This window comes from Chiloscyllium plagiosum, unplaced genomic scaffold (assembly GCF_037043375.1).
Source record: "Chiloscyllium plagiosum isolate Xiang-an unplaced genomic scaffold, Cpla_swu_hap1 HiC_scaffold_32, whole genome shotgun sequence".
In the NCBI taxonomy this organism is placed as follows: domain Eukaryota; kingdom Metazoa; phylum Chordata; class Chondrichthyes; order Orectolobiformes; family Hemiscylliidae; genus Chiloscyllium; species Chiloscyllium plagiosum.
Genome location: NW_028270170.1, coordinates 7,150,877 through 7,178,745, shown reverse-complemented (window position 1 = coordinate 7,178,745; position 27,869 = coordinate 7,150,877). Strand labels below are relative to the sequence as shown.

The 27,869-nt window shown below is 39.9% G+C and overlaps 1 protein-coding gene across 1 annotated transcript in view; it reads right to left on the bottom strand.

Annotated features, from left to right (window-relative positions):
- The window catches only part of LOC122539626 (rho GTPase-activating protein 23-like), a 285,601-nt gene that overhangs the window by 80,728 nt on the left and 177,004 nt on the right, over positions 1–27,869 (bottom strand). The window contains exons 12-15 of the mRNA XM_043674624.2: positions 16,497–16,634; positions 9,278–9,568; positions 7,044–7,096; positions 767–861 (exon numbers count right to left, since the gene is read on the bottom strand). Coding sequence (XP_043530559.2) covers positions 767–861; positions 7,044–7,096; positions 9,278–9,568; positions 16,497–16,634 — 577 coding nt within the window. The remainder of the gene's footprint in view (positions 1–766; positions 862–7,043; positions 7,097–9,277; positions 9,569–16,496; positions 16,635–27,869) is intronic.

Sequence of the window (27,869 nt, the reverse complement as noted above, 5' to 3'; positions counted from 1 at the left end):
GCCCTCTGGTGCATTAGTTAACTCTTGCAGATACAGTCAAGCAAGTGTTTTATTTACACATCTTTAGGTTGCTGAGGGAAACAGCTCTATTGGCAATTCATCCCACTGGTAGTTCTGCTGTGGAAATGTAACAGTACCACATTCCTACTGAATAACACTAGAACAATGAAGCTCTATAGGATTTAAAAAGCAAATGTCTGTTTCTCAAACCTTTGCATGAACCTCAAACTTTCCACAAAACCTCTCACTTCCTTTGATCACTTTCCATAATCTGTACACTCTCAAATATTATTCTTTGTATTAACTAAGTAATATTTACATAGTCTTCTCTCCTGACCTGTGATGTCTTCCATGAACCATAATTCTTCAACTAAATTTCTCAACAACAACAATTTCCAACAAAAATAACATGCAATGTTCCTGCCAGGGCAGCAATGTGGCAAAACAACTAAGAGAAATTTTCGACAAGCTTTCCTTTCACTATCTTACTTGAACTTTAAATTACATATGATTGACTCCAAAATTGGGGAAAATAATCTTCCTTACATTAAAATCCTTCAGCTTGTCATATCTGAGTTAAACTCATTTCTTAAGTAAAAATAGCACAATCATTGCAAAGTAACTTTAAACTTTGTTTTAACTAATAATAAATGGAGATTTAGTTGCAATGTGAATCATTGAAATGAATGGAAAGTTATGAGATTTGTAGCACTAAATGGGTATTATGCCTGTGATAACGATAGTACAAGATGTTGAGCTGCATTACCTTTGTTCACATTATCTTGCCTGGGAGATCGTGGACGCCGATTGACATGATGACGAGATCCCTTTGGCGAAGAATCAGACTTGTTATTTGCGGGGCTGCAAGGCAACACAGGTACATTATCAGTTAAGGAAGAAGCTATAATTAAAGTAACAGTACTGTAATTATTTACCTGTGTTTTGACACATTGCTATGTCCAAATAATTCAGAAATTTCCGGGATTGAATTTAAGGCTATCTGACCAATTCACTAGTAAACCTTTCAATGTAGGCAGGTAAATTATTTTTGAGAGTTGCTGGAAAAGCACAGATCAGGGAGCATCCGAGGAGCAGGAAAATTGACGTTTCGGGCAGGAGCCCTTCATCAGGAATGAGGCTGGCAGCCTCGAGGGTGGAAAGATAAATGGGAGGGGAGTGGGGCTGGGGAGAAGGTAGCTAAGAGTGCAATAGGTGGATGGAGGTGGGGGTGATGGTGAAAGGTCAGAGAGGAGGGTGAAGCGGATAGGTGGGAAGGAAGATTGACAAGTCATGAAGGCAGTGCTGAGCAAGAAGGTTGGAACTGGGGTAAGATGGGGGGAGGGGAAATGAGGAAACTGGTAAAGTTTATTGCTCTAGATGTAGTCTCCTCCACACTGGGGAGACTGGATGCCTTCTCGCAAATCGCTTTAGAGAACATCTCCGGGACACCCGCACCAACCAACCCCACCACCCCATGGCTCAACATTTCAACTCCCCTCTCACTCTGCAGAGGACATGCAGGTCCTGGGCCTCCTCCACCACCGCTCCCTCACCACCCGACGCCTGGAGGAAGAATACCTCATCTTTCCCTTGGAACACTTCAACCCCAAGGCATTATTGTGGACTTCACTAGGTTCATTTCCCCTCTCCCCACCTTACCCCAGTTCCAACCTTCCTGCTCAGCACCATCCTCATGACCTGTCCTGTCAATCTTCCTTCCCACCATTCCTCTCCACCCTTCTCTCCGACCTATCACCATCACCTCCATCCACCTATTGCAGTCTCAGCTACCTTCTCCCCAGCCCCACCTCCCTCCCATTTATCTCTCCAACTGCGAGGCTCCCAGCCTCATTCCTGATGAAGGGCTCTGGCCTGAAACTTCGAATTTCCTGCTCCTCGGATGCTGCCTGACTTGCTGTGCTGTTCCAGCAACACACACTCAACTCTGATCTCCAGCATCTGCAGACCTCACTGTCCCCTGGTTAAATTATTTTGCTGATTTAGCTACAGTACACAATTTCATTCAGTCAATTTGATAGTAACCCATCTTTTATTCCTTTTTGTGTTCATTCAAGCGGTGTGGGCTCTGCTGGCTGGGCCATTACTTTCTGTCCATCCCAAATTGCTTTGAGATGATGGTGTGAACTCCGGTCTTGAACTATTGCAGTCCATTTGAGAAAGGTGCACCCAATTCTGTTAATGGGGGGAGTTTCAGGACCTTGATCCAATGACAATGTTGGAATGGTATACATTTCCAGGTGCACATGGTGCTTGGCTTTAGCAAGTGGGCATCTTGCAGGTGGTGTTCTCATGTGCTTCTTGATAGCACAATTGATCAAACCAGCAATCATTTTATTGATAATTGAGAGAAGATTGATGGGGCCATAATTGGCCTGCCTGAACTTGGCCTGCAGGGGATACAGCTTGGAACAGCTTGGCTAGGGCTGCAGCAAGTTCTAGAGCCCCAGTCTTCAATGTTATTGTTGGAATATAGCCTTTGCAATAACTAGTGTCTCCAGCCATTTCTTGATATCACATGGAGAAAACTGAATTGGCTGATGACTGGCATCTGTGATGCTGAGAACCTCAAAGGAGGCCAAGAAGGATCATCTACTTGGCACTTCTGCTAGAGATTGTTGTAAAGCCTTCGTTTTTGCACTGATGTGCTCTGCTTCACTATGGTTGAAAAAGGGGATACTGTGGACATTCCCCCTCCAATGAGTGCTTAATATGCTGCCTTAATATGTTGCCATAGTCTCAGAGAGCCAAAGGCAGGTGATGAATTTTAACTGAGGGTCACCATGCCTCACATAAGGTTGAGAAGGTAAGACCTTCATGGTAACTTCGGCCATCTCTTCTCTTTACCACTGAGAAAGTCAACATGAGCAGAAACTAGTTCTACAGTAGAATTTCCTTTGACTTGCCCCTCCGGGCAAAAGACTGATCATATTCTTATAATTTAAGCTATAAAAAAATTTCCACCAAGAAAAACATTCTTAATCACTGGTCAACAAAATAAAACTACTCAAGCACAGTTTTGGTAAATTCCTTAATTGGGAAAGTAAGGAAAACAAATTCAGAGTTATTTGGATGACAAAAGAGGGAAAAGATATGATTCAAAAGAAAAAAATGCGCTTATGACAGACATCAGGTAGAAAATATAATTTAAAACAAGAGTAAATATAGAAGGTTCAGAGGGATCATAGAATCACAGTATGGAACCAAGTCACTTGGCCCATCAATTCCACACCAACACTACAAACTGCAAACATTATGGTCTTATTCAAAAAAAAAAGGATGCAAGAATAAGTCAAGCAACTGCAGATCAGTCAGCTTAATTATGATGGTTGAAAACTTCTAGAATCAATAATTTGGGACAACATAATAGTACCAGAGACAAATATGTAAATACAGCCAGTATAAATTTCCTAATGGAAAATTAATTTTAACTAACTTGCTAAGAGTTTTTTTTTCCCCCAAGAGGAAACAGTTGATCAAGAGAATACTTTGGGCTTCCATAACACACTTAATACAGTGCCACACTACAAACATTTGAATAAAACTAGAGCTCATGAATAAAACAGCAGCAACATGGTTGCAAAATTTGCCAGGTTAAAACAACAGTAGTCATTAACATAGCTTTTTTGGACTGGGTAAAGCTTTCCAATAGAGTTCTCCCTTGCTTTTCCCAATTATGCATTAACAATCTAGACCTTGGGGTACAGGACCTAATTTCAATATTTGGGGATGATACGAAATGTGGAACCATTGTAAACAGTGAGGAAAATATGGTAAAACTTGAGAAGATGATTAATAAGTTGCTGGAATGAGTGGGTATGTGCCAGATTGAGTTCAATACACAGAACTTTGGTAGGAAAAACATGGAGAAAGAATCTAAATAAAGGGTACAACTCTAAAGGGGTACATGACAGAGGGACCTGGATGTATATGTACATAAGGCATTAATAGGGGCAGCGCAGGTAAACATTTAAGGTATCAATTGAGCATTTTGTATCTGTTTTGAGTGAGGACATAAAAAGTAAATGCCACAATAAATAAAATGATAATTATCTGGATTGGCAAAATAAAAAAACATCCTTCAACAGACCACACCACGTACAAGTAATAAAACGTTCTCTTTCATTGTGCAAATGCAGAAAGCTCACAGAAATGAATGTAGATTGGGGAAAAAAGGAAAGAAGGAAAAAGAAAAACTAAATAAATAAAGTCTTGCGACATCCTTACAGTCAATATTTGTGAAATGCTGCTGTAAAGACACCTAACACTTAATATTGTTTGGAGGATTTATATTTTGAAGGTTTGTGAAAAAAAGGAATTTATTCCAAGTTTCACAGACAAACGTGGAGTATTTGCTTTAAAGGAGGCCACTGAAACTTCAATGTAAACACTGAGATTTTTCTTTACAAGGCTATCTAGAAATCATAAGACTAGTGATAACTGCTTGGTTTGCTGTAGGATTTTCTGAACAGTGACTAACTCAGAGATGTTCTTGCTTTATCTATCTCTATTAGAAGAAATCCTGCCAAAACAAGTTAGAGTTGGAGGGAGGCTTGCTGAGAACAAGCTGAATTGGCAGGTAGAAGGGTCTGTTCTGAAGAAGAGTCACTAGACCTAAAACATTAAATCAGCTCTCTCTACAGATGCTGCCAAACCTGCTGAATTTTTCCAACAATGTCTGTTTTTATTTCTGAATTGGAGGGAAGCCTGCTTTAAACCAGCTGATCTCTTCTGTTACTGAGAAGAAAATTCCTGAAGAAGGGCTTATGCCCGAAACGTCGATTCTCCTGTTCCCTGGATGCTGCCTGACCAGCTGCGCTTTTCCAGCAAAACATTTTCAGCTCTGATCTCCAGCATCTGCAGACCTCACTTTCTCCTCAAAGAAAATTCTCCACACAAGTTCAGGTAAAATCTATTTGAAAGCGTAATTGAAAGAATTCCAAAATGATGATTTCTGAGCAAACTGTGTCCAGAAGACTTCAAAGATAAATGTGCATAATTAGTGACTTGATATGTGCCAGTCCATCAAAGCAACAGACTCCAAAACAACCCACGCTGGTTGAAAGGCCTTTTTGTTTAAAAAGCGACATCGTGGTATCTAATTGGTCAACTCGGTAATTGGAAAAATATATTTTTTGATGATGCAACCCGTGGAATTGAGGGACCAGAGCAATGCAACACTCCTCCAGTCTTGGTTGTAATAGTACCTATTGTTGAAAATTGTAGGAAACACAACACTGAATTTGGGTTCAGCAAGGTCCCATTTGCAACATATAATAATAAGCAGACAATAATCTGAGTCTGGATGTCAAAATAGACTTAAACATTGCCCATTATGCAGCAAATAACCATCCCTAATGGAAATAGTGTGATTGTAAGTTCCATCAAGTAAAACTAAACAATAGTTTGTAAACAAAGTTACTACTTAAGGTTTCTAAAAGAATTAAGATATGACAGACTCTTGGGTAGCTTATCTGGTTAAAGGAAAGACCCAAGCTTAATTTTCAATTGGAGTCTAGTTATTTTGTTTCAAAGTGAAAAGCAATATTGTGTCCTACAATTGACCTAGTTAGATACCAAATTCCGACCCATCAAACTCTTGCTACAAATGTGCTGTATGAATGGCAGAAAAATAAGAGTAAGGCTCAAAATTCATTGTAATCAAATCAGGTTCACACAAAAAGAATGGGTACGATATCATAAGCATTCAATGTGTGGGAAACCTAACCATTAAGGTAATCAACACCTTTAGTCTAGGAATGTCAAAAGAACAAAACAAGGTCACTGTGCTTCTGTAAAACTTCACATATAGAGTCACATAGCATGGAAACAAACCCTTTGGTCTTACTTATTCCTGCCAACCATGCTTCCCAAACTAAACTAGTCTTACTTGCCTGCATTTGGCCCATAAGCCTCTAAACCTTTCCTATTCATGTATCTATCCAAATGTCTTTTAAATGTTGTAAATATACCTGCATCTATCGCTTCCTCTGGCAGTTCATTCCACATATGAACTACCGTGTGTGAAAAAGTTGCTTAGTTCCCTATTAATCTTTCGCTTCTCACCTCAAAAAGATGCCCCTCAGTTTTGAACTCTCCCACCCTAGAGAAAAGACCATTGCTATTCACCTTATCTATTTCTCTCGTGATTTTATAAACCTCTATAAGGTTATTTCTCAAGCTCCTATGCTCCAGTGAAAAAAGTCCCAGCCTGTCCTTTTAACTCAAACCTTCAGTCCTGGCAACATCCTGGTAAATCTTTTCTGAACCCGCTTCAATTTAATAATATCCTTCCTGTAGCAAAACTATCCTCAGTACTCTAAACGTGGCCTCACCAACCTCAACATCCACTGATGATATACTGAAACAAGCCTTTTTTAGAAATTTAAACTTTTTTTTTTAGTGAGGGCGTAGAGTTCTTTACCTCCCGATATTTTGGCACTAGTATTAGTTCTAATACAACTTGCACTGTTAGACCAAATATAGTACTGTATAATGTTTGAATACCAAAGGAACTTTGCCAAATTCTGGTAAATATTCAAAATATTTCCTTTTGGAATTTCTCCTTTTTAAAATAGTAACAAAATGACAGTCGTCACACAGAACCACAATAGCACCACCAGTAACACTTTATATGTGGTTATTTTGCACACAAATACAGATAGCTATCAACTTTCAAGAGAAAGATATATGGAATTTGAACACTATAAAGAAATTCATTTCTTTTCAGCAGGACACTTAGCAGTTCAATTGAATCAACTTTAAAAGGATACTGTATCATATTCACCACTGACTCAAAAATAAAAATATCAGTTAGGAAAACTGATTTAGAGCACTGTTCATACCCTTCTGAGCATTTACCATTTCTGAAACATCCTTGGCTAACAAGGGTAAAGGTTTCAGTGCACAAGTAGACTGGGAGGAAGATATTCATTCTCTAACTTAGTAGCAAATGATGAAAAATTCTGATCAGTTGTTTCATGAGCAAGATAATATCAAATAATTCAATATAGCTGATTCATTACCTCTGGTTTCTGTATTCCTTTAATTTAACTTCGATCAGTCTTGAACTTATGTCCTAATAATAAATAACAAATATAAAAAAGTAATCTCTTAGCACCAATATGTAATCAAGAAGAAAGGATGATCAACCATTCTGAAATCTTTGGTTAGCATCACTTATTCCACAATTCTCCATATAATGGATCTGATATTCACAGGGAGGCATGGAAATGTATAGAAATTGGCGATCAGTTTCTACTCGGCGATTCTGCGTTGTTGTGTATCTCAATGGCCGCCTTGGAGAATGCTTACCCAAAGATTGGAGGCTGAACGTCCTGGACTGCTTAAGTGTTCCCCGACTGGGAGGGAATATTCCTGTCTGACGACTATTCCGTACCAATGAAGATTACCTCAACCAGGATCTTGGGTTCATGTTGTGCTACATGGCCCCACCACACTTCTGTATCTGTAAAATCTTCCTTACCATCCTGTTGTGACACCATCACCTTGATAAATGGTTATGATTTCTCTACCTTAATTAGTTTGTTCAGTTTTGGATTACTTATTACTTTGGTTCGACCCTTGGCATGTAACTCTTATACCTATTATGTTATTCCAGTCATTTGGTTTGTCACCAAAACCACCTTATTTTTATGTTTTAAAATTATGTCTCTGCCCCAATTAATCAGATTATAGGTCATCCCTTTGGTTGTGTATCAGCTGTTGACACTTTACCCACACCGTCTAACATTCTTGATCATCTGCGGAGACCTATTATTCAGCCTGTTGACACTCTACTCACACCATTAGTATGATTTTTTGATCTCTCAGCCCATAAATTCTGTGTCTGTGTGCTTCTCTCTCACTTCACCTGACGAAGGGCAATGCTCCGAAAGCTTGTGATTTCAAATAAACTTGTTGGACTATAATCTGGTGTCATCTGACTTCTGACAATATAAAACACTTTACTTCGAAAATCAGCAGCACTGTTGTCATTTCACTCCAATGTATCCTAAGTCTGAGGGAGCATCATCAGCAATTATTAAATTTCAATGAGACTGCAAATTGTACAAAATGTCTTATTTAAATAGAGTAATAGATACTTAATGGAATTTCCTTCCTTTGGAAAGTGGGTTAATGGCAAGTCATGCTATAATGCTACAGTAAAATCAGCAGAGTGTGAGCTGGATGGGAATAGTATTCCACAGTTCTTCAGAAGACGCGAGTTATATAGGCGATTGGTAAGATCACACTTGAAGGATTACGTGCAGTTTTGGTCTCGCTATCAAATGAAGGTCATACTTGCCATTGAAGGAGTACAGTAAAGGTTCACTAGGCTGACACCAGGGATGGTAGAAGAGTCTTGTGATGAGAGATTGGTTCAACTGTGCCTGTACTCACTAGAGTTTAGAACACAGATCATTCTGCTACAACATGCATTTCATTAACTCAAATTTGCTGTAACGTGACTGACGAATTGGGGACAGTTTCCAAAGCGCAAACTTTTAAAACATGTGTTGGCTCTAACTTAATTACGTTGCCAACATTTCTAAAGCGTGATTTTTCTATAATACAGGTTTGCACAAGAATGGCACCACCATATCATAGAAGAACTACCTGCAATGAAAGAGAATATATTAAAAAGAGTAAAATTCTAGTGGGGCTAGGCAGACTAGATACACGAAGAATGCTTGCTTTTGTCGCGAGTGTAAACCAAGGGTCACAGTCTCAGTATATATGGTAGACCATTTAGGACTGAGATGAAGAAACATTTTTTCATTCAGAAGGTGGTCAACCTGTGGAATTTGCTACCACAGAAGGCTGTGGAAGCTGGGTCACTGAGTATATTTAAGAACGAGATTGACAATTTTTAAAAAGATGTTAAAGACATCAAGGGTACTGACAGAAAGTGGAAATATGGGGCTAAGTTAGAGGATCAGCCATGGTCATACTGAATGGCAGAGCAGGTTCAAAGGGCCTAGTTTATATGAATGTCAAGGCCACTAACTTTTAATCTTTGCTGTGCCATCATTATGAATTATAAACGTAGGTTTATGTGTCCTTCTACTAGAAATATTAAAACATCAGGTATTCAGCTTTGAAGTATTAGAGTGGAAATTCAGGTTGCTTTTGTACTCAGTGGGATGTGAAACCTGACAGTTTCTGAAGGTGAATCTTGTGTTGTAGGTGACACCCTTAACTCCTAGAAGAGTTTAGTGTTCATGAATTAAAAATAAGTAATTTGTATCATACTTACTTCTCCCTCTGTTTTACTATTCTCTTGGATAATTTTAATCCAGTTCAACATATCGTCTCGATCTTCAGCTTGGAATAGATATTCATAGAAATCAGATGTAGTCAACCTGAAAACATTCTTCCTTTTAGTCTCACTGTATGAAATATCAATCAAACAGGCCTTAATACAAATGGGCTGTTCATCCACACAATCATAAGTCGTTGCATCTCTTTTATCCTTGTACAGGTATAGGGAATGTGATCTCAGGACAGCATACATCTTTTTCCAAGAACGAATGCTGCTCACAACTCTCTGTTAAAAGAAATTGAACAATGATTAGCTTTAAATGACCGAATTGGTTAATAACAGAATGACATTTATTTTAATATTTTACAAATAAGTATGTTTAGTCTCCATGTATGGATAAAATGAAAAGTAGCATAACTAAAAGAAATAAGTCTCCTAATTTATGGAAAGCGAAGGTTTTGTGAGCGACACATAAATAATCGAATAACTGAAAAATCAGTGGGCCATCAAATAATGAGCAGAACTAACGGACAAATAAAGAAACAGATGAATAAATCATTAGAAAATCAAATAAACTGAGTAAATAAGTAGAGCATAGAATAGTACAGCACAGCACAATACAGGCTCTTCAGCCATTGTTGTTATGCCAACCTTTTATCCTACTCTAAGATCAAACTAATATACATACTTTTCATTTTACTATCATCCATGCGCCTATCCAAGAGTCACTAAAATATCCCTAATGTATCTGACTCTACTACCACTGCTGGCAGTAAATTCCACACACCCACCACTGTGTAAAGAACCTACCTCTGACATCTCCCCTAAACCTTCCTCCAATCGCCTTAAAATTATGCCTCCTTGTGATAGCCATTTCTACCCTGGGAAAAAGTCTGACTATTCACACCTCTCATCATTTTTTTATATCTCTATCAAGTTGCCTCTCATCCTTCTTCACTCCAATGAGAAAAGCATTAGCTCCCTCAACCTTTCTTCATAACTCATGTCTTCCAGTCCAGGCAGCATCCTGGTAAATTGCCTCTGCATCCTTTCTAAAGCTCCCATATCCTTCCAAAAATGAGGAAACCAGAACTGAACACAATATTCCCAGTGTGGTCTAACTAGGGCTGTATAGAGCTGCAGCATAACCTCACGGCTCAAACGCAATCTCCCTGCTAATGGAAGCCAACACTCCATACGCTTTCTTATTAACCCTACCAACTTGAGTGGCACCTACAGACCTGGACTCCAAGATCCCGCTGTTCCTCCACAATGCCAAGAATCATGCCTTTAACCCTGTATTCTGCTTTCTAATTTGACCTTCCAAAATGATTGACTTCACACTTTTCCAGGTTGAACTGCATCTGCAACTTCTTAGCCCAGCTCTGCATCCTGTCAATGTCCCGTTACAACCTTCAACAGCCCTCCACATTATCCACCAACCTTTGTGTCATTGGCAAACTTACTAACTCATCCTTCCACTTCCTCATCCAAGTCATTTATAAAAATCACAGAACCGATTCCTGTGGAATACCACTGGTCACCGAGCTCCAGGCTGAATACTTTCCACCTACTACCATCTTTTGTCTTCTATGGGCCAGCCAATTCTGTTTCCAGACAGCCAAATTTCACAACAGACAGCGTAACAAAATAATATAAATCAGCAGATCACATTAAACTGTAATATCATTTTACCCCAATTCATTTACTCATAGCCAATAGTAACTGTCATTCATTCATTTCTGATTGTGCAGAAAAGCAGTATTCTTCTTAACCAATACAGCATTACAATTACCATTCATTTTTATAAGGGATCACTATAAATCAACAGCCAACTTATATTTGTGTGGGATTTTTCATATTGAAGATACTACCATCCTTCTGCACCACTGAAAAAACCTTCCCCTTGATTTTTAGCCCATTATTGATACTACATTGATTCGAGGATACGATGGTAGTATTCAAGGATAACATGCACAACACTCCATCAGAAATGGGCATCAGTACTCAAGACATATAACTGCACTAACTTTAGTTTTCCTTTCTTCAGCGTGATAGTTATATCACAAGTTCCTACAGTTAGTACTATGAAGGTGAAACGTGAGCTCTGTATGTATGCTGCAATAGAAGGCATGGGATTTACCAACCATTTATAAGGGGGCTGTAAACAAATAAAAAATTCACCAGATATGTCAAAAAGATAAGTGCTGAAGATAAACAGCAGAAAACAGGGTGCTGTTTTTGGGAGCCATTCTACAGAATACTTGATAAAGGCTGTCAACTTATAAGTACATCTACCTTTCTCTTTAAGGCTCTGACTGACTTGCTGAGTTTATGAATATTTTTGGATTTATTTGCTAATTAGATTATGTGCTTAAGATGCGAATGACAGACAAAGTATTCTAAACCGAATTAACTCTATTGTTAAAATGCACATTAATGATTATTTACTGATCAGCTACTAGTTTTGTAATATGCATTCCAAATTTTTAAATGACTAGCAGCATGAGTGAAATCAATATTATGTTGCATAAACAAAGAATATACTTAAATATCATTAATTACATTTTTACTTTATCACAGAACTTTAAAGCTAACAAATTGCAACTTTTATATGTGATTTCATAAACAACAACAAAATCTGCCTGCTTTACTCCATTGTCACACATTTATAAGCATAGTTATAATTTTGTGTTGGCTTAAAATTGCTGGATGCTGACAAACGAAACCACATCCTACACAGACTCACACTAAGTGTCCATACTTAAACCACTTTATGGTTATATAAAATATTTAGATGCTTGGATCAAGATATTATAGAATCATTTTTTAAATAGAAACCCTACAGTGAGGAAACAGGCCCTTTGGGCCAACAAGTCCACCCCAACCCTCCGAAGAGTAACCCACCCAGACCCATTCCCCTACCCTATATTTACCCCTGAATAATGCACCTAACCTAGGTATCCCTGAACACTATGGTCAATTTAGCACTACCAATCCACATAACCTACACATCTTTGGACTGTGGAAAGAAACTGGAGCACCTGGTGGAAACCCACACACATGGAGAGAATGTGCAAATTCCACACAGATGGTTGCCTGAGGCTGGAATCAAACCCGGGTCCCTGGCACTGTGAGGCAGAGTGCTAACTACTGTGCCATCGTGCCACCCTATTATGATTCCTCAATATTGAATGACTTCACATGATGTATCCACAGAGTTTAATTATTATTTATTCATTATTCGGTGTTGACCCTAGGTTCAAGATCATACTACACATCATACAAGGTAAATTGTTAGCAGTTAATCTTTTTTTTTCAACAAAATAGAATGGGTATAAAATGAACAGAAATAACAAAATGATCACAGCAATATGTTGACTAAGTTAATAAAGACTTTGGGAAAAGCAGTAGCGCAGAGTAAGTATTTATAAGCAATGTAAGACTGAATGAAACAGATGAAGCAGAAAGAGTAGTGTAGGTAATTTTGTGAAACAATTCCAGGGTGTCTGTTTTAATATCCTATGTGCTGTTCACTTCCTGTAAGAACAACTTCCTGACATCAGTCCAGAATTTGTTTTTTTTTTCATAAAAATAGAGCTGGTTAATAATGGAATGACAGGAAAGTTTACTCGCTAATTCTGGCTTCTGGAATAAGGGAGGCTTTTTTTGCAGAAAGGAAAACTGAAGAAAATTTCAATTAATTGCTGTATCTTAAATATTATGTGGTTCTATTAGATGCAAAATGTATACATGAATTACAACTGCCTTTGAGTTGAGACTTGTCCCTTGCTTACATCTCATTTATGGAATAAATTAAACTGACTTCCTATGTGAAAAATAGGTATAATAAAAACATTTGTGGACAGAATCTTCTGTTATGCAGTCCAGGTTCAGTGGAGAGCATGGAAATGAACATCATTTCCACTTGGGGCCGGGTGGCGTTGCTTGAGCAATATGTGGTTCGCAGCTTATTCCGTATGCATGCACGACGAGTATGGCAAACCTTATGGCAGAGCTAGGCAAGGTGATGATGCCCCTGCTGATATCTTAAGGAGTCGATCGTCCCGCTACCAGATTTACTGGTCACCTGGACAAGCATTCATTACTTGTAAGCCAGGAGCATCACTTGGACTCCTGGAGTAGATACCCATAACTAAACATTCTGGCTGTTTCACCTTCTCCAGTTAGCCTGGACTGTTTCCATGTTTTCCTTCTCAAAGAGAGAGTAAACATCTCACGATATTAAAAGATGCATGCAGAACTTTTCTTGTCCAATATTTATCTCTTAATCAACATGACTTGGTCATGTGTTTCAGTGTTGCTGTGGGACCTTGTGGTTTGCAAACTGGCTGTCATATTTACTAAACAACAACAATACTTAATTGGCTCTAAAAAAAAAATCAGGTCATGCAAAATCTTTTAAAACACATCAGTCTGCAACAAAGAGGACTCATAATACATCAACTCAACTGTACATCTCTACTTTCATAATTAGATTGTCTATTTTTCATTAAAATAAAGACAGAATTTAGTGTTAAAATGGAGACTAAATTATGAGTGTGCATCTTGGACAGCTCCACTTGAAGACATTGTGCCGGTGACTTGTTTCTTCCTTCTTTTGAAGTTTATGTGGAATGTGAATATTGCTACAGGGCCAACAATTTTTTTTTCCTCTCATTGCCTTTAAGCTAATTGGCTCCCTCAGAGGGCAGGTAAGAGTAAACCACATTATTGAAGATCTTGAGTTACATGCAGGCCAGATCAGGTAAGGGCACTTGAGAACCAGATGGTTTTTTTTATGATCATCATTAGACCAGCATTTTAATTACAGATTTTTATTGAATTCAACCTTCACCAGGTGCCACAACAGGATTCAAACATTAGTCTGGAATCTTGGATTACTAGCCCACTGACATTATCACTCTGCCACTGCCTTCCCTTCTGCAATTCTGTAAGAGATTAACCAATACATAACTGCAAATGAAAGTTTCCTTACATTACAACAGTAGCTAAACCTCAAATATATAAAATGCTTTATGTGTTAGATTGGGCCTGTACTCATTGACATTTAGAAAAAAATGAGGAGATCTTGTTGAAAAATGGAAGATTCTGATTAGGCTTCACAGGGTGAATATGGAGAATAGTTTCCTCTTGAAGGAGAATTTAGAGCCAGAGGGCATAATCTTAGAGCGAGAAGTTGTCATTTAGGAAGAGATATGGAGGAAAACTTTCTCTCAGAGGCTGACAAATTGCGGAATTTTTTAAGCACAGATATTTTGTGTCTGTCTTCACAGTGGAAGACACAAATAACATGTCAATAATTGATGACAAGGAAGCTAAGGTAGGTGAGGACCTAGAAGTGATTATTATCGCTAAAAAGGTAGCGTTGGGCAAGCTAATGGGGCCAATGGTAGACGTCTCCTGGCCCTGATGGAATGTCTCCCAGGGTCCTAAGAGAGTTGGCAGGAGAAATAGCAAATGCGCCTGTGTTAATATACCAAAATTCACTGGACTCGAGTGGTTCCAGCACATTGGAAAACAGCAAATATGACACTACTGTTTAAAAAAGGTGGACAAAAGGCGGGTTATCATAGGCCTGTTAGCTTAACTTCAGTAGTGGGGAAAATGCTTGGATCTATAATTAAGGAAGAAATAGCAAGACATCTGGATAGAAATTGAGCCATTGGGCTCCTGAAAGGCAGGTCATGTTCAACTAACTTACTCAAATTCTTTGAGGAAATTATGAGCATGGTGGGCAATGGGGAACCAGTGGATATTGTGTACTTGGCATTCCAGTAGGCATTCAAAAAGATGCCACACAAAAGGCTGCTGCATAACAAAGGTGCACAGCATCATGGGTAATGTATTAGCATGTATTGAAGATTGGTTAACTGACAGAAAGCAATGAGTAGGGAAAGTGGGTGCTTTTCTTGTTGGCAATCAGTATCTAGAGGTGTGCCTCAGGGATCAGTGTTGGCACCACAATGGTTTATAATTTACACAGATGATTTAGAGTTGGGAACCAAGTGTAGTGTGTCAAGGTTCACAGATGACACTAAACTGCATCCTTTGGTGTAGAGGTCACAGTCTACAGAGGGATATAGATAAATTAAGTGAGTGGGAAAGGGTCTGGCAGATGGAGTACAATGTTTGTAAAAGTGAGGTAATCCATTTTGGTAGAAATAACAACAAACAGATCATTATTTAATTGGAGAAACATTGCAGCATTCCTTGTGCATGACTCACAAAATGTTGGTTTGCAGGTGCAGCAGGTAATTAAGGCGGCAAATGGAATATTGTCCTTCATTGCTGGAGGGATGAAGTTTAAAATAGGGAGGTTATTGTACAGCTGTATAGGGTGCTGCTGAAGCCACACCTTGAATACGATGTACAGTTTGATTTCCTTACTTGAGAAAGGATATAATGGCACTACAGGGGGTGCAGAGGAGGTTCATAATGTTCCTTCCGCAGTTGAGAGAGTTATGTTATGAGGAGCGATTGAGTAGATTGGGACTATACTTACTGGAATTTAGGAGAATGAAAGGGATCTTATAGAAACATATAAAATTATGAAGAGAGTAGAAACAGTAGAAGCGGGGGGGGTTGTTTACACTGACAGGTAAAACTAGAACTAGGGGGTATAGCCTCAAAATAAGGGTAGCAGATTTAGGGCAGAGTGGAGGAGGAACTTCTTCACCCAAATGGTTGTGGAACCTGTGAAATTCCAATATCTGAAGCAGTAGAGGCTAACTCGTTGAATGTTTTCAAGGCAAAGATAGATAGATTTTTGAACAGTAAAAAAATTAAGGTTTATGGTGAGCGGGCAGGTAAGTGGAGTTGAGCCCATGAAAAGATCAGCCCTGATCTTATTGAATGGTGGAGCAAGTTCAAATGGCCAGATGGCCTACTCCTGCTCCTATTTCCTAAGTTCTTATAGAGGCTAGTTTGTTGGGGACATTCAAGGCTGCGAGTGATTTGTAATCAGTAAGTGAATCAAAAGTTATGGGGATAGGGCAGTAAGTTGGGAGTTGAGGATCATCAGATCAGCCATGCTCTCACTGAATGGCAGAGTGAACCCAACCGACTAAATGGCCTACTTCTGCTCTAATAGTTTGAATAAAAGCAACATTGCATAAATGTAAGTTATGTCTAAATGAGTAAATGATATGCTTAACAAAAACTTTGAAGCTGAAGCAGAGTTAAGACTTGCCTTTCCCTTCTCTGTGACAAGCTGTCGAAAATACAACCATCCTTCGTTTCTGACATCACTGAAGGTCACGTCACAGAGTTCTGATGTGGAATGTCGCTTAGACCTCCTGTTTTCAGTATCTTCCAAGTTATCTAAGGACTAAACAGTGAGTAATAACATTGCAAATAATTATACCTAAAAATAATGAAAACCAGAATTTTTAGTACCTTCTTCATTTCGCATATTCAAAATGTTCATTTGCAGATGTGAGAGACACTGGCCAGAGTCAGACAGAAGGGCTTATGCCCGAAACGTCGATTCTCCTGTTCCTTTGATGCTGCCTGACCTGCTGTGCTTTTCCAGCAACACATTTTTAAGCTCTGATCTCCAGCATCTGCAGTCCTCACTTTTTCCTAGAAAGTCATTCATGCAGATTGGGATCCTACTACATCAATGAGATCAGTATGGAATCCTAATCTGGAAGGCAGTGAGAGAGGCATTCGAACACTGAAGAGGCATTGTAAAGCAAGTGGAGGCTAGGAGGAGGAGGAGGAGGAGGAGTGCTTTTCTAGTACCTTGAGAACTATAGGATTCTCTTGCTTAGATGCTAACTCTCAACTATCCTACCTTGAGCCTAGCAAGTAACCAAGACTTCTTGCTATCTTTCACTGACTTTCTGATTTTTCAGTTCCGAATCTAACTACTGGCATGTTAATGGGGGCAAGATTATAAATTTATCTGCATTTCCTCTTATTGCTCCCAGAGAGACAGCTGCATTCTTGTCCAAAAGATCAACCTTCCACCCAATAAGTATGAACCATTTTGGTTTAACAATACAAAATTCATACATATTATTTAGATACTGAAGATTTTAAGCCTTACCTCAGGAGAGTGGAGAGGCTAAAAAGGAGAGCTCTTCGTGGTACCTCAGCCGTTGTGGGAATTGAACCCAGGCTGTAGGCATTACTCTGTATTGCAAACTAGCCGTCCAGCCTACTGAGACCTTATTAATCACAGCTGAGATACTGGATCTTAAGATTGTCCATTCTGATAAATAATAGAACTTTTTTTGTTTTATTGTATTGTTACAATTTTCTTTGAACATTATTTATACATTTTGAGGTCAGTATATAAAGCAATGAGGAGTATCCCACTAATGTATCTCACTGCTGATCAAATTTAGTTCACTCCCAATAGTTTTAGGCCTCAGTAATCTGAAAATGAATTCTGTGAAATTTCATGCGAATGCATGAATTATCAGAGTGTTTAGTTTCTACTTTCGTGAGAGAAGCACATTACTTCTGGCCATTATCAACCTTCAATAGCTTGGCAAATGGTCACTATTTACTCTGGACTCGACAGTGTCAATCAGAAGGCTATCAGACTTTTTGAAATGAGGCAGAAAGCCAAGTTGAATCCCATCCTCAATGAAAATACACATCTTACAGTAGTGATCACTAATATTGATCTAGTGGAAATAATGGACGATTTAACCACCCAAAAGAATTGAAGCAAACTTATTTCTCCTGCTGCTGTACTAGCTAATGTCACAGATCAGTCCAGGGATCAAGTTGAATTCAAATAGTGATTCAACAACCAGTGAATTCATCACTCACAAGTAGAGATTAAAGTCAATAAAAGATCTTCTTAAAATTAAAAGATTTAATTACAATTAAATTGTATTTTTAACATCCAATCACTCATCTAATATCCCAGGAAAATACTACTGCACAAGTAAATCTTATACTTTTTACAGAAAGTTTTACTTATATGTTTCAGCACATTAAGATATCCTGTTCACAAATGCATTAAAAAATTATTTCTCCTTTGCAAAATGTGGATGTGACATTTCACACTGCTGTCAGAAAATGTATTTAAACAGGATTCAAATCCTATGGATTACATACATGATGCTCAATTGATAATTAATTAATCTTTGATGTTACATACATTTGTTAGTGTTTAATTCAAGTGCAATCACTATAGTGCTAATGCAATTCCCTTTCAAAAAGTAGAATTGAATCAGCCTCCATTACAACCTCAGGCAGTGCATTCAGATCCTAACTACTTGCTATCTACGAAAGTTCAGAAGAAAGGTCGCTGGATCAGAAATGTTAGCTCTGCTTTCTCTTCACAGATGCTGTCAGTCCTGCTGGTATTTCCATCAACTTCTGCTTTTGTTTCTGATTACTAGCATCCAGAGTTATTTGGGGTGTTTTTACTGCATAAGAAAGTTATTTGGTTCTTTTACTAATCATTTTAAATTGGTATCCTCCACCTTGGGAAAAGTATTTATCTATACTTTTAAATATTTAAGAATTTTGAATACCTATCATCTCGACTTTAAAAGAGAACAACTATGTCTCCAATTGTCACACACCTACAGCTCTTCATCCTTAGAAAATTTCTAATCACCTTTCCTGTACCCTCTCTGAAGCTTTCATATTCTTCCAAAGGTGCAGTACCCAGAACTGGACAAAATACTACAATTTTATTTTTCATTAATTCGTAGGACATGGGCATCACTGGCCCTTGTTCCCGTTAAGAAGGTGATGAGCTCCTTCTTGAAATGTTGCAGTCCATATCCTATAGGTAGACTTACAATGCTGTTAGGGAGGGAATTCCAGGGTTCTGACTCAGCAACAGTAAAGGAATAGCGATAGGTTTCCAATTTAGGATGGTGAATGGCTTAGAAGGGAACTTGCAGATAGTGATGCTTCCATCTATCGGCGGCCCTTGCCCTTCTAGATGGAAGTGGTTGTGGGTTTGAAGGTGCAATCTAAGAATCTTTGGCAAATTTCTGCAGTGCATCTTGTTGATGGCCCTGCTGCTATTGAGCATCGTTAGTGGAGAGAATGGATGTCTGTGGATGTGGTGCCAATCAAGTGGACTGCTTTGTTCTAGATAGTGTCAAGGTTCTTCATGGTCTTCAGCTGCACCCGTCCAGGAAAGTGGAAAATACTCATTCATAGTCTTGACTAGCACCTTGTAGATGGTGGACAGGCTTTGGGGAGTCAGGAGGTAAGCTACTCGTTGCATGATTCCTAGCCTTCAACCTGATGTTATAGCCACTGTGTTTGTGTGGCATGCCCAGTTGAGTTTCTGGTCAACGGTGCCTCCAAGGATATTGATAGTGGGGGATTCAGTGATGGTAACACCATCTAATATGATGGGGTGGTTTGATTGGATTTGATTTATTATTGTCACATACCAAGATAAAGTGAAAAATATCGTTTTGCATGTTATCCAGTCAAATCATACCTTACATAAGTACATCAGTGCAGAACATAGTGTTACTGCTACAGAGAAAGATCAACCCTAATATATAAGAGATCTGTTCATAAGTCTGATAACAGCAGGAAATAAGCAGTTCTTGAATCTATTGGCACATACTATCAAACTTTTATATTTTCTGCCTGATGGAAGAGGATGGGAGAGAGTACAATTGAGGTGGGAGGGGTCTTTGATTATTTTGGTTGCTTTCCCAAGGCAGCAGGAAATATAGAAGAGTCAATGGAAGGAAGGCTGGTTTTTGTGATGGACTGGGCTGCATTCACAACTCGCTGTATTTTCTTGCGGTCTTGAGCTGAATAGTTGTCATAACAAGCTATGATGCATTCGGATAGGGTGTTTTCTACGGTACATTATAAAAATTGCTAAGTGTGATTGTGGACAATGCCAATTTTCCTTCACATTCTGAGGAAGTATAGGTGTTAAATGACCTCTTACTGGAGATGGTCATAACTTGGCATTTGTGTGGCATAAATATTACTGCCACTTGTCAACTCAAGCCTGGATATTATCCAGATCTTGTTGCATTTGAACATGGACTGCTTCAGTATCTAAGGAGTTGCAAATGGTGCTGAACACTGTGCAATCCTTGGTTAACATCCCCACTTCTGACCTTAAGATGGAGGGAAGGTCATTGGTGAAAATGAAGATGGTTGGGCCAAGCAAGCTACCCTGAGGAACCCCTGCAGAGATGTTCTGGAGCTGAGACGACTGACCCCCATCAATCACAACCATGTTCTTGTACTCCAGGTATGACTCCAACCAACTGATATGCACGGATTCCAATTCTGTAAGGGTTCTTATGGTCACACTCAGTCAAATGCAGCCTTGATGTCAAGGGCTGTCACTCTGACCTCACCTCTGGAATTCAGCTCTTTTGTCCATTGTAATGATTGGAACGAGGTTGGTCAGATGGATCTCATTGAGTATGAGATCCCTGATTGGGTCCAGTAACCTGGGACAATCAGGGAGCCCTGGTTGACAGATACAAACAGCAGTCTCAGAAAGTCTCCTCATTAGAGGGATTGGCTCTGAGCGAGCTGATAAATAAAGAGTGACTCGGTAACAGGATACCTGCCTCTGGACAGTTATTTCAATGGTGGTGAGAGAAAACAGTATGCTTTTGGAGTTCACTCATAATAGTTGTCTTTGAGTAGGGGGGTAAGCATTTCTGGCATCATGCCTTTATTCGGGAAGCTTGACTCATTTGATCCTGTTGAAGACTGGGCTCAGTATGTCAAAAGAATGCATTTTTTCTGGGCAAATGACACTGTGGCAGAGGAAAAACAACAAGTAATTCTTTTGACTGCTTGCAGACTTGCAGCATTTTTGATTGTTAGGAGCCTAACTTTCTCTGAGGCACCAGATACTAAAACCTTTCATCTAATCTAATCTAAGAGTTGACGAATTTAGTGAAGGAACATTACGACCCCAAGCCTCCTCTAAATCTGAGACGTTATCGATGTTATTCAGCAGTCCAAGAACCAAGGAAATCCGTACCAGAATTTTTGATGAGGTTAAGATGACTAGCAGAGGCATGTGATTTTGGGTTAACCATGAATGAGATGCTGAGACACCATTTGGTACATGGATTAATGATGTAACGATGCAAAAGCACCTAATAACTGAATTTCAAACAGGCACTGGAGCTGGCCTTGTCATTAGAAAATGCAGCAAGTGCAGCATGGGAACTACAGGGCATCCCAAAAGAAGTGGACATCCTCACCTGTCTGACTGAGCTTGGAGAATACCCTTTGAGAACAGGTAATTGCAGAGCCTCATGCAGGACATGTCCTGAGCATATGGACCCTAGGTCAGCCATAGCAAAAGCCCAAAACAAAGCGGAGCCTTGGTCAAATGGCTGAAATGTTCTTCAGGATTTGGGCTGGTAAGCCATTGTAGTTGCTGCCAATATGCAGACTTGTGACAGCAAAGGAGTCCTATGAGGCTTGACTTCAATAAGACAGCTCATAGGCAGGTACCTAGGAGAGTGCACACCATGGAAAGTCTACCCTCATCTGGTTTGGATTGTTAAGTTGCTTAGCCACATCCAAATTAGAATAAACAGCTGGTTAAATAGTCATCCACTTCGCATGAAGGCAGACACCAATGCAGCTGTTCCTGTGGTTGCAGAGTCAGTCTTCAACAAGATTCACTCTGGACTCCAAACTTTAAATCTGCGCAAGACCTCAGCCAGACTGAGAACGTATACCGGGAACCGTTATAGATTGAAGATACATCTTCAATTCCAGTCTGGTTTGAGAAGCAGTTTGTGCAGTTACTACTGATGGTAATAAAAGGCTTGGGCTCACGTTTTGGAAATGGTTGCGAAAGATTCACCTTGATTGGCTGAACATTTTTCAATTACAAAATCGCTGCCTGAGTGAAGTCATAATTTAATATTCAGATGACCATTCTGACTATTAAAGGAGTTAAGGCCACCTTATTTTATGTTGACCAGGAAGCAATTATGGGTGGCACGTTGGCTCAGTGGTTAGCACTGTTGCCTCACAGCACCAGTTTTCCAGCTTCGATTTCAGCCTCGGGCAACTGTCTGTGTGGAGTTTGCACATTCTCCCTGTGTCTGTGTGGGTTTCTTCCGGGTGGTCTGGTTCCCTCCCACAGTCCAAAGATGTGCAATCAGGTGAATTGGCCATGCTAAATTGCCTATATTGTTAGGTTTATTAATCAGAGGGAAATGGGTCTGGGTGGGTTACTCTCCGGAGGGTTGGAGTGGACTGGTTGAGCCGAAGGGCCTATTTCCACACTGTAGGGAATCTAATCAATTCTCGATTCGCAAGGTCCGCCCAGTGCAATTTGCCGTTGCGTGCAAAAGTATCAGCAGAAATCAGGAGGATGGAAAGTGAAGGAATCATTAAGCCAGTAAAATGATTTTGCCAATCATTTGCAAAATCGGCAGTACTGATTGTACTGACTAGGAAGCCTAACGATTCAGTTCACCTTTTTTGGGATTTTATGCAAATGGTAAACCACTCCTCACAGTTGGTTCAATACCCAATCCCTTACACAGGGGGCTTGGATGCAAAACTGGATGAGAGGCTATCCTTCACGAAGCTGGACATGAGCCATGCGTACCTGCAATTGCAACTAGAGGAGTCATCCCAGAATTATGCTACAATTAATACCCATAAGGTTTGTATTAATATACAAGGCTGCCATTTGGGGTATCATCAGCCTGTGCTCTTTTCCAGTGCATGATGGAGAATATTTTACAAGATATACTCCAGGCCACCATTTATGTGGATGACATGCTATTAACCAAGAAGATCAATAAAAAGCACTTGAAGACCTTGAACATACAGCTTAAACATTTCTCCAAGGTGGGCATGTGCCTGAGATGGGAAAAAATAAGTATATTCCAGGCACCTCAAGTGACCTACTTGCTCTAGAGTTGACAAGACCACATTACAGCCATTGGAAGATAAAAGGAGGGCGATCAAAGATGCCTTGGTTCCCACTCTGTACCAGAGCTTAGGTTTTTTGTTGAATTGGTGAGTTATTACTGAAAACCCATGCGTAACCTGGTCTCCGCCTTGGTACCCTTCCACCTGCTATTGAGAAAGGGTCAGCCTTGGCAATGGTCATGTAGCCAAAAAGTAACCTTCAGGGAAGTGAAAATGCAGCTACTACCATCTAAGATGTTGGCCCACTATGATCCCAAGAGAGGTGTGGTGCTGATATGTGATGCCTCCCCATATGGTAACAAGGTAGTGTTGGCTTACCGGTGGGCCAGCAGAGAGCAATGCCCGATAGCGTATGCTTCTCAGAGTTTGGATGATGCCGAATGCAAATACGACCAGATCAAGAAGAAAGTTTTGCCGGCCATGTTTGGTGCAACGAAGTACCACCAATATTCTTACAGATGTAAAGTTGTCATAGTATCAGACCACAAACTCCTCCAAGAGCTATTTAAAGAAAAGGCCATGCCACCCATAGCTTCTGGGCCCTTATTCTCAGTCTGTTCTGATTTTAAAGCTTCTGGACATCCTTCCAGTCACCACTGATAATATCGGACCGTGGACACAAAATATCCTGTCCTGGTTCAACTAAAACATCTTGGGGGAAACAATAGATCCATCAATACTATTGCTGAAATATTATCAGGACCCATATTCTTTGCAGATCTTCTAGCTGTTTCTTGGTATCACATGAAGTCAATTGAAATGGCTGAAGACTGGTATCTGTGCTGCTTGGGATCATCCATTTGACACTTCTGGCTGAAGATAGCTGCCAATTCTTCAGCCTTACCTTTTGCACTGTTGTGTTGGACTCTCCCATCTCTAAGAATGGGGATACTTATGGAGCCTCCTCCAGTGAGTTGTTTACCATCATTCACCATCAGCTGTGGGAGGACTGCAGAGTTCAGAGTTTGATCCACTTGTCAGATTGATTTGCTCGGTCTATCACTTGCTGCTTATGCTATTTCACACAGAAACAGTCCTGTTTGATAGCTTCACCAGGTTGCCACCACATTTTTAGGTATGCTTGGTGCTGTTCCTGGCATGTCCTCCTGCATTCTCCATTGAACCAGGGTTGATCCTCTGGCTACTTTTGCAATAATAGAGTGGGGGATATACTGTGCCTTGAGGTTGTTGATTGTGTTGGAGTACAATTCTGCTGCTGTTGATGGCCAAGGAGTGCCTCATGGATGCCCAGTTTTGAATTGCTAGATTTGTTTGAAGTCCGTCCCATTTAGCACAATAATAGTGCCAAACAATATAATGGAGGGTGTTCTGCATAAGGACAGTGTGGTGGTCACTCTTACCATGGACATATTATACAGAGTCTTTAATTTTGTCTTTTTGATATCTTATCATCTATGCAGGCTCACTCTCCTCATTCGCTTATTTCTCCATTGATGCTGGTCGTAATTACCAAAGTGATGTCTGCATTTATGGTAGCCAGTGTGCAGTCTGCAGGACCTGGCTTTCTCTGGCATCCACTAACCTGTCCATGGAGACTTACATGATCATATATGCATGTCTGCTGTAGCCATGGTACTAACAACGTTGGTGAATTTCTCCAATGTTCTACTCTGTTCACTGAATGTCTCTACCAAACCTGCCTGCTGTTCCAATGATAGTATAAATGCACAGACTAAGTAATTAATAGTTGACAATATGATGTCATCTTCTGCCTGGGGCTGAACAGATGCCTGGTCTTCAGCAGTCCTCTGAATGCTAGCAACTTTGGGCATTTCTTCCTCAACCATCTGCAGAGCCAGTGATGTGCTCACCAGAATGTGTTCCTGAATCTAATCTAGATAGAGAACCCACCAAGATGAAAGACTCTAAACTGCTGAAGGGTGCAGGAGAAAGTCTTGCCAGTGCACTCTGAGGAATCCTCAGAGATGGAGGGGCAGAGGAGCAGAATGTTAGCCACAGCAGCTCCCATCTTGGCCATCTCTGCTCATGATAAGTTTTCTCCTGCAATGAGACAAAAGTAGGAATGAGCGAGACGTAAGTGGAAGAAATAATTACTAGCGGTGGTGCAGGAACAGCAGAGCTAGTAAGGTGCCCGGAGAGAACAGTGATTTATTAATGAAGAAGAATGAGGTTGGTGACAGTTGTCGATTGGAGGTGCAGTATGAAATAGTGACAGCTGTAGTCTAACTAATGTTACTAAGCAGTGGCAGAGTTGGAATGAATGTGAGAAAGCACTCAGATGATGATGGCACTTACTTTTGCAGAGCACAGAAAATCATTAACTGTCTTCCAGCAATGCTGGAAAGTTCTTTTGGTGTGCAAAACCCCACTGAAACTGGTCACTATCTTGGTCCAGGTTGACTGTGTCGGATTCCATTGGCTCCTTTGACAATCCACAATAAAAAATGATAAACCTCCTCTCCACTAACTCATTCATCAGCACCTGCAGGATCTTTTCTCCAAAACATGGTGTTAACTTCCTTTTCTGTGACATCTCATTGACAAAAATAATGGTGCAGCAAACTATTCCTATAGCAGTTCCTGGCTTGCAGCATTTGAAGTGGTACAAAACTAAAGTTTAAATGTGGAGTCAAGAGTGTCAACAGTGCAACATTTCTGGCAACAATGAACACTTCTGGGTCTGGTGTCACATTATTAAACAAGGGCACCGCAGAGCCCAAAAGCACAATCAATAATGCGAGCAGTAGAAGTTTGAGAGAGAAAGGTTGCCACATGCCTTTGTGGGAAGTCTGCCATGAAATCCTGGAAAATATCACATAGCTACAAAATGAGGAAATTAGCCCATTATCTTCCTAATTCTGCTACTGCTGTCTGACCTGCTGCACCTATTTAAATGATAGGACTTGAGGATTCACAGCTTAAAATCTCTATGATTGAGTATCTAGATCAAAGGCTAGATTAGAGTGGTGCTGGAAAAGCACAGCAGGTCAGGCAGCATTCGAGGAGCAGGAAAATCGATGTTTCGGGCAAAAGCCCTTCATCAAGAACATCAAAGAACTATTCCAAAATATGGCTTGAAAGATAATGGCAATTTTGCTAACATGGCACCATACAGCTCTCTGGAAAATAACATGCAATCCATATAAATTGGAAATTTATGTCACCTTTGCATTACGACATGCTATGTTTTTTTCTTACTCATTAATGTTGAAAATAAACTTTACTTTCTCTAAATAAGACAATGGTTATTTTTAATCACTTTACTGCACATTAAAAATTGATTCATTGTTGCCATAGATTTAACAACGTTCCTGGCCAGAAATATGCTTAAAATCTCACTGTTGAAAGCACAATCTGCAAGAATTTTAATTGCGGTACTTGAATGCTCATAATGTGAAATAAATAAGCAAATGTTAGTATTATAACTAATCAGCATCGAAAAGAGGACAGAGGCCAAAATTCTGGTCATGACCAATTGGATTGGTAAAAACTCTGACCGGAAAAGTAACCCATCAATATCTTTCAGATGCTTAGAGACCAGATGTCTAGTTCCAAAATCTGTTTTTCTTCTTGATAGAAGTCAATAATTAACCCCAGAAATAAAATGAACCACAAACTGTTTGAATTTTTTTTCATGGGACATGGGTAGCACTGGCAGAACTTACTGCACCTCCCTTTTTACCCTTGAATCAAGTGACTTGCTTGGTGATTTGAAAGGGTAGTTAAACTCAATCGTATTGTTCTGGGTTTGGAATTATAACCACTTAAGGGTGGTGGATTTCCTTCTCTAGTTTGAAGGATGTAGAAGGAGAAAATAGTTGGCATAATCATGATATTGGGTAAAAACAATGACTGCAGATGCTGGAAACCAGATTCTGAATTAGTGGTGCTGGAAGAGCAAAGCAGTTCAGGCAGCATCCGAGGAGCAGTAAAATCGACGTTTCGGGCAAAAGCCTTTTATGAGGAATAGCAGGAAAATCGATGTTTCGGGCAAAAGCCCTGATGTCTCTTTAATGGATCAATATCATGATTATGGATTTGTGGTGCTGGAAGAGCACAGCAGTTCAGGCAGCATCCGAGGAGCAGTAAAATCGACATTTTGGGCAAAAGCCCTTCATCAGGGCTTTTGCCCGAAACATCGATTTTCCTGCTATTCCTCATGAAAGGCTTTTGCCCGAAACGTCGATTTTACTGCTCCTCGGATGCTGCCTGAACTGCTGTGCTCTTCCAGCAGCACTAATCCATAATCATGATATTGATCCATTAAAGAGACATCACCTATTACCCTCAGACTAGGGGGCAACGATTAATAGATACATTGTGGCACCCCCTCAGAAATGATGTTTACATTGTTTAATCACAACTAAAACTTATTTCAGAAGGAATTCAAAGTACAAGAACAGCTACAAAATGCAAGGCTTACATTGAAGAATGCTACCTTGAGCTGAAGCCCCACCATTACCTCACAAGGGTGATGCTTAATTGGAACTTCATAAGGGTCACTCAGCCACATGCTTTGAAGTTCACTGCTGAATCAGGCAGCTCATCAGTCAGTTAGTTGGTTCTTTTTCCACCCAACATGTCCCGCAGTCAGTGAGTCCATCACTAACCTAGCCAGTTTGCCACCCAGTTGGTCAGCCAGCACGGTCAGTAGTCAGTCTTTCAGTCACCTACACAACCTCCTAGACAATCCATT